The 16,756-nt window shown below is 44.3% G+C and overlaps 1 protein-coding gene across 1 annotated transcript in view; it reads left to right on the forward strand.

Annotated features, from left to right (window-relative positions):
* CPAP (centrosome assembly and centriole elongation protein) overlaps positions 1-16,756 on the forward strand; it is a 112,592-nt gene that overhangs the window by 62,761 nt on the left and 33,075 nt on the right. Inside the window, exons 9-10 of the mRNA XM_073613482.1 lie at positions 8,852-8,984; positions 11,889-12,054. Of these exons, the coding sequence (XP_073469583.1) occupies positions 8,852-8,984; positions 11,889-12,054 (299 nt within the window). The remainder of the gene's footprint in view (positions 1-8,851; positions 8,985-11,888; positions 12,055-16,756) is intronic.

A 16,756-nucleotide genomic window follows, 5' to 3' on the forward strand; every position in this document is an offset into this window, starting at 1 on the left:
GCAGGGTATACCAGCTATTAACGCTACTATATCCTTTGTGGGTAAGTTTGACTTGTCCGGCAGACATTACTCAAATACTTAGGGATCCAATGGATAAAAGGTTGGAATTCCTATTTAAAAAAAAAACAAAAAAACACTTTTTTCTCTGGCAGGTTGAGTGTCTCAGCCTGCGCTGACAGTAATTGGTTAATCGTTGAGAAACCAGTTTTAACAGGTGTTTAAGGTTATCCTGCTCAGCAGGTCCAGGATCAAGCTTTATGTTTGCAATAGTTGCTATGACAGATTGCGCCTTCGCTAAGCGTCATACAAGAAGCTCCTGGCTAGTCTTCCCTTTTGCGGTAAGATGGCTATCTGGGGATATTTTGGATAAATCCAAAGAATTTCTAGCAAAAGAAATAAACCCTTTTGCCTTTTAAGTGAAGGACTAATTGTATTTTTTTTTATTTCAAAGTTCCTTCTGTGCCAGGGGCATCAGCCTCCAGGCAGTTATGATGGCCTCCGCCGTCAGGTTCAAAGGGTAATCCTCAGGGTTAACCCCAGGAACAAAAGAGGTCTTGAGGAAGGAAGCCTACAAGATACTGTAGTCCCCTTATGAGGAGATGCCCCCGCTTGCTCAATAGGGAGAATTCTTCTACAGTTCTCAGGGATCTGGCAGAAGGAATGTCAAGATGAATGGGGGACTTCCTCAATAGCTCCAACGTACAAACTGGAGTTCCAAGAGTTTCCGTCTCCTCGTTTTCTCAGATCAAACGTTCCTAAGGATCCAGAGAATAAATCTTTCTCTCTAGCATTGGACTATCTTTTGGCAAAAAGTGTTCATGGTGGCCCCGTGTAAGTGCAGAGATTGGGATTTGGTTAAATCCAAATGGACATTCTAGATCTCAAAAATCTAAAATTCAATTGCTGAATATAATCTCTCCCTTTTTGCATGAAGATGCATATCTCCATATGCCTATTTCCTCGCTCACTAGTAATATTTTCTTTTAAAGTGGAAAATCTTCTTTTTCAGTGTGTAGCTCTCCTTTCCGATCTAGCTGCTACACCTCGAGTACAAGGTACTGGTTCCTTTTCTAGCCAGATTGAGGGTCCAAGCTATAAAGATTATGATTTACCTAGTCGATCTGTTCTTGTTAGACCAGTCGGTAGCCCGCTTAGACCAAAAGTGTGGTCACCACATTCGACTACCTGGAATATCTACAAATACTGTAGCTGCTGACTTTAAATAAGTAGACTTACCTGTCTTGGGTGCCCGCGATGTCTGACGCCCAAGGCCGACCCGTCCCTCAGCTCTCGGGTCCCGGCACCGCCATTCTAGGTAAGGGAAACAGGCAGTGGAGCCTTGCAGCTTCACTGCCAGTTTCCTACTGCGCACGCACGTGCGAGCGATCTGTGAATGGCCCCGTGGTTTTCTGGGAACACACACAGTTCCCAGAAGGCAACGGAGCCGCTCAGCTAGGAGCAGAACACGCCGCAGAATAGGAACAGACAGATTAGGAAGACTGCCTAGCAACAAGAGTTCAGGTAAGTTTAAAAATTTTTTATTTTTTAAATGTTTTTTTTTTTAATAGGATTTTTGGTGCAATTTTTTTTTCAGGGTGGCCCTCCACTTTAATGAAGAAAAAAATGAACTTAAATGATTTTAGCAAATGGCTGCAATATAACAAAGAGTGAAATATTTAAGGGGGTCTGAATACTTTCCATCCCCACTGTATATATAATATAATCTAATATATATATTATATTATATCTATAATTTTTTTTTTCTCAAACGCTTTTAAACTCAAAACTCTGCTAAATTTGGCAAAACGGACGTTTTAAACATGGGTTATTATCTGTCAAGTTAAATCGTTCAGGAGAGGTTGTAAAAATGTCCCGTGTACATTAAACCTTACTCTGTTCCAGATTTTCAAAAGTCTGTCCTGTTCATATAGTAACACGGTGACAACACTTTTTCTGTGCCTTGTATGTAACTGCAGTGCTGTCATCCTAGGAGACACTTTCTCAATGCAAACTCAAAGTGGATGTACTAACACACATTGCATTAGCTTGTTCAGCCTACTTTCTTCAGAGACCTGCCCACCTCAGTGACACAGCAATGATTATCTGTGCTTGTTCAGTGGCCCCATTGAGAGAAGTAGGAACCCGCAAAAGTACCAGCCCCAGTGCATAATTGTTCTATATAGTATTGACACACATCCTCCCTGAGCTGGACACTGACTTTTTAAAAGCTGTTCATGGCTTTTAAAGTATCACTAAACCCATATTGAAAAAAAACATCTAACAATAAATTATGTATTACATGCTGTTCATCCTCAGTCACTATGAGGTCATTTTCTGTATTCTGCAAAAAACCCGGTTGATCCTGCTGTTCTCTATCTCCACTTTTTGTCCATGTCCCCAGTTCAGCTAGGAATTTTGCAGCTGTGGTGGCAACTCTGCACATGCTCAGTTTTCAGTGAGTGTCAATACAAAGCATTTCCTCCCTATCACATCTGAGCAGCCCATATGACTATAAAGTCACACATGTGGGTGTATACACAGTGGTAAATGACAGCCCACTCCTTCCCTCCTCCATGCCCACTAACCAGCTAAACACAATGAGGTGGGATGTTGCATCTTGATTGATGGAGGCTTCACCCCTGTGCTATTCTAAGACACAGGCTGGAGGGGAGTGACACAGCCTGTGACTGGCAGAAATCTGCCCACACCATGTTATTGACAAAAAAATAAAGATTTATTTGCAAATATATATTTGTATAACCATTTAAAACCGTTTATTAATCTTAGTTATTTTTCCTCAGTATCCCAAAAGCTGTTTCTTTTATTTAGAACATGTGCCCAGCAGCAGAGGTCTAGAAGCTCCTCCTGCCACTGTTTTTCTACAGACAGGCAGGGAAAGAGCTGGATCTGTCAGCTGTATATTGATTAGGAACGAAGGTACTTAGATGTGTGGATTTTTTTTTTTTTTAAATCAAAATAATTAGTGCCATCATCCACATACAGAAAGAGAAGGGATAATGTAAATGAAAGTGGTTGTAAACTCTGTTACACCACTTTTACCGACAGGTAAGCCTATAACAAGGCTTACCTGTAGGCACCGTAAATATCTCCTAAACTTGCACAGTGTAGGAGATATTCAGTTTGAGCTGCTGCTGATGTCATCGGCGCATGCACACTGAAGAAACGGGCCGCTGCTGCAGTTTGCTGTGCCACGACCCAAGGCAGTATTTTCATTTGAGAGGGCCATGATTCACCATCACAGCTTTTAAAAATGTAAATTTTGTCTGTAATCTGCATAGTCTGATAGCTTAATCACAAGCATTCATTGGATGCACTGGTTGTTCGTACTTGTTTTCTGCAGTACCATTTATAAGCAGTGCTCCAGAAAATTAGTCCACCTATCTCTGGTGTGTGTGTGTGTGTGTGTGTTTGTTTGTGGCAGTAAGGTGGTCAACTGACATTAGGGTTTTGTTCTACTTTGAACGCAGACATATCACCAGTATCCTCCACATGACAGTACATACATCAAATGGCTAGGGATTTTTAACTCCCCCCCCCCCCCCCCCCCGCCCATATGCAGAGCAGCAAAGGGAAGTGTGCTGATTCCACCAGTCCTCCCCTCTTATCCATCCAAGGTGTTTGTATGTGATGTCACATACAAACACCTGGTTGAGAGGTGGACTGGTGAGGATCAGAAAAGGACATGTCACTGTTGCTTCCTTGTGCCACTCTGCATATTGGGAGATGGGCACTTCAGACGGGACACAATCTAGCCATCACTTGTCTGTGATTGATGGGTAGATCAGGATAGACGGGTTCGAGATATCACTTTATATAGCTGTAATAGGAAGGTTTACTCTACTACAGATTCTTTAATGAGGATTTAATATTTGAAGTTTTGATTATCAAAACGGGCAAATTTTTTTTTTAGGGTATCAAGGTGTACAGTGTCACAAAGTTACTATATACTTTTTTTTCATATGCTATGAGGATTATTGTTCTTAAGATGGCATTCAATGTACTTAAAGTTGATGTAAACCTGACATTCTATATTTTTTTTTTTTTTTTTTTTTTTAATGAAGACTTACTTGGTACAGTAGAGGATGTCAAGTTATCTGTGCCCAGTCTTGCCACAGAGAGTTAATCCAGCTCTGAGCAATCCTCTTGTCTTTATGTAATAAGATAAAAAAACGACACACAGATAAGTTTGTGTTACCACATCCCCCACTGCTTTGACTGACATCTCATTTCTTTATCTCATGAGCGGCATGAGAGAGAGAGGGTGTTACGATTCCAGCTTAACATTTCCTCTCCTTTCTTCTCTAGCTCTTCCAGGATTGGCTGCTCCACCCCTCAGCATGATTGGGCATGCTGAAGTCATGTGGTGCCTTTCCTGAGTTTTTATTGGATGTTGCTCAAAACTCAGGAATAGGAGAGTCTAGAGTTGTACGGGGAGTCTTGTGACATCACGACTCCACACACCGAGCTCCGGCAAAGAGACTAGGGTTGCCACTTGTTCGGGATTCACCCGGACAGTATGGGTTTTGAAACAGGTGGTAAGAGACCCGGGCACATTATTCATTTCAGACCCGCCAGTGGCTCCCTGTGCCATCAGTGCCTCCATGTCTCCTCGATTTTGGGTCCGCAGCGCCTGAGCGCTGCTTGATTTCTGCTCCTGCTCAGCTGTCAGACTCAGAGTGCAGGACGGGAGTCGGGACACAGAGGCAGAGGCGGAGCCTCCATGATGCTGGCCGGGTGCTCTCCTCGAATCCTCTGGCTGTCTGCAGAAGTGACAAGGAGGTGGGCAGAGCCTCCCCATTCCCTGCTGCTCTGGAATGTGTGCAGAGATCGCGCTGGGACTGCAGCCAAGCTTGTAAGGTAAGTTTTTACCATCCATGTCAGGATTTCAAAGTACCCTCACCTCTCCTCCCCCCCACCATACACTATACAAACATACACCCCCCCCATACACCATCCATATATACAGTCCCCCCCCATACACCATCCATATATACAGTCCTCCCCCCATACACCATCCATATATACAGTCCTCCCCCCATACACCATCCATATATACAGTCCCGTCCCCCCCCATACACCACCCATACTGACACCGTCCTCTGCCCTACTGACGCCGTCCTCTGATCTTCTATACACTGCTCTACTGGCTGACAGTGTCCACTTTTAAGGTAGGCTATTTTCTTATTTTAACTGACATTTCTTTTATTAATCGAATAATATTTATGCTTTTGTTTTATTTTAACCATGCCCCTTTAAGTCCCCCCCCCCCCCACTGTTAATGCAATTTGGCCACAGCCACTGTTCACCGTACCACACCTCATTACTACTCTCTTTGGGTAACCCAAGGTATTTTACAATCCTATAGTGTGTACTACAAAAAAATTGTTGTGCGCCGCAAAAGTGTTCAGGTTTGGCTTGAGGAAAAGGTGCCAACCCTAAAAGAGACCCACCCATCAATTCCAGAGTTTTGTGGGTGGGTCTCAGAGTTCAGCTCCTACTGCTGAAGGGGGTGACATTTGCAAGGTAGGGATACATGCAGGAGGTTTGCGTATGTATGTATGTATGTGTGTGTGTGTGTGTGTGTGTGTGCGTGTGTGTGTATTTAATCAATGTAAACGTGTCCCCCAAGGTATCAACAGAATAGTAAACCGCACAGAGTTATGGCGACAATCATGAGAGTAGTATTTCCAGGAAACACTGAAGTAGTCAGATAGTTATACCTTCATCATCTATCCAGTTTGCCCAGATTTGATCACATTTCTTAGGACCGTTGCCACTAGCATAAGTTAGCTTATACAGTATCGCACAAAAGTGAGTACAATCCTCACATTTTTGTAAATATTTTTTATTATATTTTTTTCAGGTGACAACAGTGAAGAAATGACACTTTGCTACAATGTAAAGTAGTGAGTGTACAGCTTGTATAACAGTGTAAATTTGCTGTCCCCTCAAATAACTCAACACACAGCCATTAACCATTTCCAGCCCAAGGCTGTCATATGACGTCCTTGAATTTCAGTGGGAATATCTGAATGATACCTGCAGCTTTTCAGCTGGCGATTCTGTGCACCGTAAGAATGATCATAGCGGCAGTTCACCTGCTAGATCGTTCTTACAGACGACAGGAGGGGACATCCCCCCCCCCCCCCGCCACCCTCTGGTGCTTCTCCGGGCTATCGGGGACCCGGAGAAAGAATCGACCGCCGGCAGATGACGTTCATAGAGATTTCCGGTGACCGGATGGTCACCAGTCGACTCTATGACCGTCGGAGGCCCAGGCGCGATGTCCGGGTCACGCTTGTAAACAAAGCTGTGATTGCAGCTGGAAAGCATGGGATCGTGAATTTTTTTTTTTTTTTGATCTCATGCTTTCCAGCCTGGAGGAGAGATGTGGGGTCTTATTGACCCCACATCTCTCCATAAAGAGAACCTGTCACTATTCCTTTTTACATTCCTTGTAATAGGAATAAAAGTGATCAAAAAAAAAAAATTAAAAGAGAAAATTTAAAGCGCCCCTGTCCCCGGTAGCTCGAGCACAGAAGCTCGTGCACACGTAAGTCCCGCCCACATATGTAAACGCCATTCAAACCACACATGTGAGGTATCGCCGCATGCGTTGGAGCGATAGCAATAATTCTAGTACTAGACATTCTCTGTAACTCTAAACTGGTAACCTGTAAAAAAATTTTAAAGCATCACCTATGGAGATTTCCAAGTACTGAAGTTAGGCTCCATTCCATGACTGTGCGCAATTTTAAAATGTGACATGTTGGGTATCTATTTACTCGGTGTAACTTCATCTTTCACATTATACAAAAAAATTGTGCTAACTTTACTGGTTTTTGTTATTTTTTGATTCATGAAACCGTTTTATTTCCAAAAAAAGGTGTTCGAAAAATTGTTGCGCAAATACCGTGCGACATAAAAAGTTGCAACAACCACCATTTTATTTCCTAGGGTATCTGCTAAAAAAATATATAATGTTTGGAGGTTTTGAGTAATTTTCTAGCAAAAAAAAATGTGTTTTACATGTAGAAGAGGAGTGCCAGTATAGGCCCGGTATGGAAGTGGTTCATGTCTAAACTGCTGGCAACAAAAGTGAGTACACCCCTAAGTGAAAATATCTGACAGCTGCATTCCGATGCAATCAACTTTATTGAGATTAAAACCAGTCCATGCAGCAAACAGAGGTAAAAAGGATCAGCTGTAGCTAACATGTTTCACACCATACTGGTGCATATTCATAGCTCAGCTATCACCCTAGACTTGGACAGTTTTCCTAACTGGTCTTAGAGATGCTCGTAAGCTGAAATCCTCATCAGTGAGACGTGATCTGATAGACCAAGATGTGGTAAACTAGTATAGTAACTTTTGTATGCTCCTGGTATATTTCTATACATTTGGTCCAGAATGTTTTTTTTCCCCCTTCGTAGAGAAATTCATATTTTTATAGAATTAAGCAAATACTGTCTTCAGCACTGATTGACTAAAGTCTTATCGAATCAAACCCCTTCTGTATACATAATCAGCTAAATGTTACCAGTCGTTTTTGTTTATTACAAGTCAGTAGCTACAAAAAGTGTAGCTGCTGACTTTTAATAAACATACACTCACCTGTCCCATGTGGTCACCCGAATTGTCGCTTCTCTCCCTCTCCTTTCCCTGATGCTGGCATTTTAACTGTGGGCACCCGCTGCTCCTGCTGAATGGCCTGGCAGTCTTCTGGGACCTGTGATGTCCCAGAAGACTGCAGGAAGGGAAGGGGAGAGGAGAACTAGGCGATCCAGTTGGAAGTGGGAGCGAGTACCTGTCAAAACTGGGTAGCCCCTCAAAAAAAATGACATGCCAAATGTGGCAGAGGAGGGGGGAAGGAGTGCTTAAAGTGGAGCTTCCCCTTTTTGGGCGGAGCTCCACATTAATAATATCATGTAACTTTTCTAGAGCTATCTTAGTATTTGGGGATGGAGGTATGTACACAGCAGTGATTATGACCATAGTAAACTCCCTCAATATTAAAAACAGTCGCTGTATTACAAGACCTGCAAGCAATGTGTCAGTTTTGTACTTTATTTATTTTTACTTTTTTTTTTTGTTTTTTTACCCTAATGCAGTGAGTGAATGCATTGAGGTAAAAAAAAAAAAAAAAAAAATAACATTCCACTAGCTCTCCCTCACATTCGTAACGTGTGTTTTAAGCTCCCAAATTTCGAGAGCAACAAACCACTGCACCTGCACTTGTAAACTGGGAGAGGTCGATGGACCTGACTAACAGATTGAAGCTATACTCCTCCCAAAATAAAGCCATACTTATTAAAGCGGTTGCTTACCCTAATTATACATTTTTTACCTACAGGTAAGGCTATAATAAGGCTTACCTGTAGGTAAAATTAATATCTCCTAAACCTGTAAGGGTTAGGAGATATTCACTTTGCATGCAGCCGCTGATGTCAGCGGCGCATGTGCTGCGAATGCACGGCTGAAGGTCCGACAGATACTGCTGGACCTTGCCAGGAAGAAAACTTCCACACGCATGTGGGATTAGATACCGACGCCTCGTTCTAAGGTAAGTATTTCATAACGAGCTAGTATGCACTGCATACTAGCTCATTATGCCTTTGCCTTACAGTTTTTTTTTCCCTGTGGGTATACAACCACTTTAATTATTTTAGAACAGTTTTTTTTCCCTTTTTATACAAAAAAAAAAAAAGATTATACATAAATGAATAAAAGCTGACTGTTAAATGTTTTTTTGCCCGAGGGCTTGGTTTGTTAAAATGAAAGACTTACTGGCTGGAACATTACATTCCTAACAATCATTTCTGTGTTGTAGTGGATTCTGCTCGATCACAGCTCTTAAAAGAAAAACTGGTTGAATTGGAAACCGAGATTGAACGATTTAAGATAGAGAATGCTTCGTTGGCAAGACTACATGAGGACAAAGAGAAAACTTTGGAAACGCTCAAGTATGTTTGTTTTTTTTTTTTTCTTGTATAGTATGTTTGTTTGTTTTTTTTTTTTTTTTTATTATGCTAGCTTATAATCTTCTATAGTGGCTTTCCTTCAATATGTGAAATCATCTTTCAGGATAGCTTGCTTGAGAGATAATTGGCTCCACCTTAATTGGAAAACACAACCCAGAAACAGATTAACTCTGTTTCTGGGTCTGTTTCTGTTTCCCTACCTACTCCCTTCAGTTGTTTTTGTTCTTGCCTGGTGATTGTGGTTATCGGGCCCCCTCTCTGGAGGCTATATCTAGGTGTGCCTGGTTAATATAGTCTCTTACCAAGAGGTTGTCTTTTCTTTGCAGGTATTTGCCTCCTGTGGGGTAGGGCAATTCCTGGGCCCAAGCTGCTAGGTCAGGTAGGATTGGTGCACTTCAAGGCCCAGAATTGCGTTGTGAAGGTTCAGAAGATGAAATCCCTTCGCTCTGTGGTGGTCTTCCTTTATTAAGGGGATTTCCTGGCCTCCATAGACATCAGGGATACATAGTTACATGTTCCCTTTTGTGCCGGGCACCAGCACTTCCTTTTGGTGTTGGGGGCACACATTATCAATTTGTGGCTCTCCCCTTTGGTCTGGCCTCCCTTTCCTGGGTGTTTACCAAGCTGCTTGCTCTGTTCCTAGCATTACCGAAACAACGGGGGATTCCCCTGATAGGCTATCTGGAGGACCTTCTCCCATGAGCGAGGTCTCATTCTGCACTGATGGACAACGTGGCAATTAGTATGTCCACTCTGCAGGAGTTTGACTGAGTTCTGAACCTCAAGAAGTCTGCTCTGACCCTGACCAGGCATCTGGAATATCTGGGTCCAATTCTCGACTTGGTGCGGGCCTAGGTGTTCCTCCTGCCGGACAAGCTTTGGAAACCGTTTTGTTGCTGCTGTCCCGCAGGAGGTCTTCACTGCACTTTTGCATGCAGGTTCTGGGCCTTATGGTGTCTACCTTTTTGAGATGGTCCCGTACGTGGCGTTCAATACGAGGGTCCTGCAGAAGGAAATCTTATCTAAGTGGGACATGTCTCCTGTGTCCTTGGACAGTAAAATCCCCGTGGGATGATTGTTCAGGACCACCCTCCTCTGGCTCTGTTCTCTATCTTTTTGGGCTGGGAAGTCCTTTCTCCCTCTCCATTAAAAGGTGGTTAAGACAGAAGCTTGTCTGACTGGGGGGGGGGGGGGGGAGCTCTGGTTCAGAGGTTGGTTCAGGAATGTCGGAAAGCCAGTAGGCAGAACTTCACATGCCAGCTCTCTCCATTGTTTACATTCTGATTGTAGAAAACTGGCAGGCGAACTACTTCAGCCATCAGATGCTGAATCGAGGAGAGTTGTCCCTGCGCCCAGACTAGTTTAATCAAATCTTTCTGCTTTGGGGCACCTCAGACATCAATTTTCTGGCATCCTATCTCAACAGTAAGGTGTAGAGATTTGTGGCGAGAGCAAGGGATCCCCTGGTGGTGAGCCATTATCAATTCATTTACGCCTTGCCCCCTCAAGCTCTCCCTCGTGTGCTGCGCAGAATAGAGGTCGAAGGGTTCCTGGTCATTTTGATGGCTCTGGAATGGCCTAGTTGACCCTGCCTTCAGCTGTCATTGTGCTTTTTCTGGGCATCCAGTGTGTCCCTGCACCTTTTGAGGAGTGGGCCCCCTCCAGACAAACCTGCCCTTATAGCATTGCTATATGTGCTCCAATTTGGACTCTGAAAACTATAGAGTTATGACCACAGTATACAGAGGAGCCTCTATTTAGAGCCTGTGGGAGACTTTGCCAGGATACACTGCAGCTAATCCCCTCTTGACTGCACACATTCCTGGAGTACCCAGATGCCTATTGCAGCTCTATCCCTGTACATGTACATCTAACACCCTCACGGTATCTGTCCTATCTTCCAGGATTTGTCTTCTCTTGGTACTACCATAGTGATCAGTCAGAGGAAACGTTATGGAGATTATAATGCTTCCCCGAAAATAAGACCTAGCGTGATCGTCAGTGATGGCTACAATATAAGCCCTACCCCTTAAGCCCTAGTTAAAGTCCTTGTAGGTCTTATTTTCAGGGTAGGGCTTATTTTTGGGGAAACAGGGTAGGGCTTATTTGGGGGGTAGGGCTTATATTGCAGCCATCACTGACAATCACGCTAGGTCTTATTTTCGGGGAAACAGGGTATATAATACACGGATCATGTCCTACCCTCACTAGTCATTCTGCCCAGTGTGTAATCCATGTATGGTGGGCTGAGTCCTCCTTCCCATCTCATCCTATTGGTCTTCCTTCCCATCCACTCTTCCTGGCATCAGCCTGGGTTCTGAAGAGTAGTCTCTCTCCAGAGAGGACAGAAGAGACCAGGCAGCAGGAGCCTTAGCCTGAGCTTTAGCTTGGCCAGCTCCCCCTGCTGATGCCACCCCCCACCTGGTTTCTCCCAAATCTCAAGGAACATGAATAAATTTAACAGCTTTGTTAGCAACTACAAGTTCCAGTGTTACTTTTTTTTTGTGGAATGTCTTGTATGGTAAGAACACACAAGAAACCTAGTGCTGAAATACTTCCCTCCCCCAGCTGTCGTTAATGACAGTGCTGGTCTCTAGAATGCCCCTGCTGGCAGACATAAGCACTGTCAATCACACTTAAATTATGTATTTGTCTCCTTGATAGCAGAGTGGTCAAACAGCAGTAGGGTGGGGACCGGAGGCTAGCTGCCTGATCTTGCTGCTTGGCAACCACTGAAAGGATCAGAACAGGACCAAGTGCTACATGCTCTTGGTTCCTTTGGGGATTAAAAAATAACTATGTTGAAGTGCTATTACTTCTTTAACACAGTTTTACAAAATGCTGTGATCTGCTCCAGTCAATGTAAGTTTTTATTTCTCCTAATAGAAAAGAAGTTGCAGATTTTGAGCAGCAAAAAGCCAAGGAGCTAGCCAGGATTGAAGAGTATAAAAAGGAAGAAATTAAAAAGCTCCAAAAAGAGCGGAAGGTGTTTGAAAAATATGCCAGCGCAGCACGAGCAATGCCCGACAAGAAAGAGCGAGAAGAGATCCAGGTGAGAGCCAATGGTTGGCAGTCCTGGTGTTGCAATCTAAGGAGATGTTTAGGCCCTTTTACTATTACTGTGCTTTGTTCCTTGTTTCAGAAATGTACAATTGCAGTTGCCTTATCTTTTTTCTCAATGGCCATGATTCCCAATAGTTGCATAAATAAAGTGTATGCCCCACCTCCAAGTGATTGGACACTGGCAAATAGAAGTGTGGCAATGACCAGGATATCCCCTCCCATTACCAGACTTGCCTCCAGTTTTTTGCTAGTGATGGACTTGTGTCTCTCTGCTGAGTGTATCTGTTCTGCTTTGATGGACATATTTCTACTTGAATTGCCTTTCTCTGCTAAGCTTCAGTGCTTGATAGTAGTGGTATTTTTCCGGATCAGTCCCCATGGATGTTTATATCCCTAAGGGACAGTACCCAATTTTAAAACAGGGATGGCCTGTAAGCTGCATTCGCACTAGATCCCACATGTGACGTATACGGTAGCAGGTAGTTGCATCTGTAAATTAACTGGTGAAGTGCTGTACAGGTCCAGAGCCATGGTCTGCTGAGGCAGAACCCAGTCACTGAAGGCCTTGAAGAGTGGGTATGATCATCTTGGAGCTTGTAGCAAAGCTGGAAACCGGCTCAATCTTCACGTCTGCAAGTGCCCCTTGTGGGGATCCCCTGTGCTTGCTCTGCATCTTCGGGTGGCTTGTGCCATGTCATGGATTGTGGTTCCCCACCGTGCCTAGAGAAGCTGCGGGTCCTTGTTGGTTCAGCATCACTATAGGGCACTGTGTACATACTTGTTGTGAGGGAGTTGATTCCTTATGGCCTGGTGGAGATTTAGCACAGTGGTGGCCTGGTGCCAGGTGTGCTACTGCATAGCCACAGCTGGGAGACTGTGCTGGACATACATGGGAGCCATGTTGGAATACCCCTCTTTTCCTGTGGACACTAGCTGAGCAGAACATGTATCCCAGAGCTCCATCACCCTAGGCCGTGGCATGAATGGGGAATATCGAAGGCTAAGCAGTGGGACACTAGGAGGCTACTCCTTCCCCGTTACTGGTGCTCATATTCAGGATTGTAGTGGTGTCCCATTGTGGTCTTGGAAAGCAAGGCGGATCTGGCACCAAGGGGATTGGAACCAGTAAGGTTCAATGTAGAGAAATGTAAAGTAATGCAATTTGGGGCTAAAAATATGAATGCAAACTACACGCTAGGGGGAGAACCTTTTGAGGATGGAAAAGATCTGGGGTTCCTAGTAGATAACAGACTCGACAATAGCATGCAATGCCAAGCCGCAGCCAGCAAAATATTAGCATGCATTAAAAAGGGTATTTATTCAAGAGCTAAAACTATAAAATAATTCTGCCACTTTGCATATTTCTGAGCCACATCCAGTTCTGGTCACCAGTCCTCAGGAAGGATGTGCTGGAACTGGAAAGAGTACAGAGAAGGGCAACAAAACTAGTAAGAGGACTGGAAGACCTCCAGTTATGAGGAACGATTACAAATATTAAACCTATTCTCCCCGGAGAAGAGACGCTTAAGAGGGGATATGATAGCGATATACAAATATCTCAATGGTGATTCCAACACTGGGAGGAAACTATTCAGTCTCAGGTCACTCAAGAAGACATGTGCCCACTCCATTGAAGTTGGACAAGAAGTGGCTTAACCTTAAATTGCGTAAGGAGTTTTTTTACTGTTAGAGCAGTAAGGATGTGGAATTCCCACAATCGGTGGTTTCAGCGGCAAGTGTTGCTAATTAAAAAAAAAAAAAAAGCAACTTTTGGATGGGGATTTTATTGAACACAATATACAGGGATATGGGAAGTGGTAAAGACCTAAATAGACACACAGACACACACACACACACACACACACACACACACACACACACACACACACACACACACACACACACCTGGATGGACCTATTGAAAATGGGAGCAGGCTCTACAGTGTTGTCCCTTGCAGTACTCCCAGCCGAAACATCCTAGAAAGAATACATGTCTTTTCACTTGAAGTCTGTTTTTGAGATTTATGAAAAATCACTTTAAACTTTTCAAAGCAGAGAACCATGCACCAAATTGTTTGCTTTTTCCTCTAAGCAGAACACCTTCCTCTGTACAACCTTCTGACTTCAACAAAGTCCCGCCCACCTGATTTCCCTCCCTACAATGAGAGGTCCTTTTTTGGCTACAAAGGTCCTCTCGTTAAAGCAGTAGAAAACAAGCAAACTTAGTTCCACAGTTGGGGAAGTAAAGTCCAAGTAATGGTGCAAAACCAGAAACTGAGGGATAAGATACACATTTGTGCTCAGGGCCGGACTTATCATTGGGCTTGACTGGGCTCAAGCCCACGGGCCCCGCGGGCCCCAGCCGAGTGTACTCGGCTATACTCGGCTAGTTCCACTCACAGTCACGCCTAGTCCCGCCCTATGATGGCCATAACACAGGGACTGGGCGTGACTGTGAGCGGAGCTAGCCGAGTACACTCGGCTATGTATGTCGGCGCTCGGCTCCACTCACAGTCACGCCCAGTCCCGCCATTGGACCTGTGTTATGTCCATCATAGGGCAGGACTGGGTGGAACTGCGAGAGGAAAGCCAACAGGAGCCGAGATACACAGGACCGGCTCTGTGGATCTCGGCAGCGCCATATTTAAACTGCAGAGACACTGACAAGTCTGCGCCATATTTAAACTGCAGAGACACTGACAAGTCTGCGCCATATTTAAACTGCAGAGACACTGACAAGTCACTGCAGTTTAACTGCAGCCTGGGTAAGGCTGCAGATGGACACTGATAAGGCTGCAGATGGACACTGATAAGGCTACAGATGGACACTGATAAGGCTGCAGATGGACACTGATAAGGATGCAGATGGAGGCTGCAAGGCTGCAGATGGACACTGACAAGGCTGCAAGGCTGCAAATGACACTGACAAGGCTGCAAGGCTGCAAATGACACTGACAAGGCTGCAAGGCTGCAAATGACACTGACAAGGCTGCAAGGCTGCAAATGACACTGACAAGGCTGCAAGCCTGCAAATGACACTGACCAGGCTGCAAATGACACTGACAAGGCTTCAAGGCTGCAAATGACACTGACAAGGCTGCAATGTCACTGGGCAAGGCTGCAAATGACACTGGACAAGCATGCAGATGGACGCTGTGCAGGGCTGCATTGATGAGCATTTAAATGTAAGTTTTTTTTCCTTAAAATTCCTTAAACTCTTATCTTGAGGTTTGCTGATTGGTTATTGGCAGTTATGTAGTGCCTCGTTTACTGCCATTGAGAAAACCTGTCTGCATTAGACAGTGATGTAATAGCGGACAAATGATATCAGAGTGGAGCGCTTAAAAGAAAACTAAAGGTTTAAGGTAATGTATAGAAGGTAGGGCCCGAAAGTGACTCAAGCCCAGAGGCCCCCACCACCCTAAGTCCTGCCCTGTTTGTGCTTCTTTTTGGCCCAGAATGTTAACTTTAGTATGTTTGCTTTAAGAGGGAATCCCAACTTAAATGAGCCTCTGAAAGTGGAATCTGTGAGTGGAAAGGGAAAATTACACGTTCTTCACGAGTTCTGTAATCTGTTTGAATGCCCCACTGTGATTGTCTTTAAAAACCTATGAATGTTGTAGATATTTGCATCTACTTGTATAGGAGTAACATACACCGATCAGCCATAACATTATGACCACCCTCCATAAACTGTTGAGGCAGACTTCACTAGACCTCTGAAAGTATGCTGTGGTATCTGGCACCAAGCTATCAATATCAAATCCTTTTAAGTCCTGTAAGTTGCGATGTGGGGCCTCCATGGATTGGACCTGTTTATTCAGCACATCCCACCGATGCTGTTGTGTTCCTCGAACCATTCTTAAATTCATCTGACCAGGCTACCTTCCATTGCTCCATGGTCCAGTTTTGCTGCACATGTGCCCATTGTAGACACTTTTGGCTGTGGACATGGTCAGCCTGGGCATTCTGACTTGTCTGGGGCTACACAGCCCAATACACAAAAAACAGCACTGCACTATGTGCTCTGACACCTTTTATTGGAACTAGCATTAAATTTGAAGTATAGGACATTTAAAAAAAAACCTACTCCTCTCTATGGATGTAGCCTTGGTCCAATGCTGCAGCTGTCCCCACCAGCTGCAAGACTGAGAACTGAGTAATCATATGATCGCTGATTGCTCAGTTGTTGGTCTTCACTGAGCAGAAATGGTGACTGTCAATCACAACTTTCTGCTCTGCCCTTTCAGTGCTCACTGGAGTACTGGGGTGTGGAGGGGACAGGAGAGGCCAGCTCAGGTTCTCAGCTACGTGGTAAGAGGCTGAGCAAGCTGCTGATCAGACATCTGGCCAACTTAAAGTCAAGAACTTTCAAGGGCATGCATCGGCTCTGTGACGTCAGCTGGCCGTGGGCTTTAGCCCTCTTTTGGCTAAATCTGGGTCACAGGAGTGCAGAAATAATTGTGCTCCTGTGATCCAGAAGAGAAGTATGGCCAGAAAAGCTTTGTTTTTTTTTTTTTTTTAAACCATTTGGCTACAGTAGCTCTTTTATTGGATTGGACAACATGAGCCAGCCTTTCCTCCCAAAGGGCATCAGTGAGCCTTGACCACCCATAACTCCGTTGCTGATTTGCTAGCTTTGTTTCCTTTGGGCCACTTTTGGTAGGTTGTGACCACAGTAGACCAGGAAC

Source organism: Aquarana catesbeiana, linkage group LG02 (assembly GCF_042186555.1).
Source record: "Aquarana catesbeiana isolate 2022-GZ linkage group LG02, ASM4218655v1, whole genome shotgun sequence".
NCBI lineage: Eukaryota > Metazoa > Chordata > Amphibia > Anura > Ranidae > Aquarana > Aquarana catesbeiana.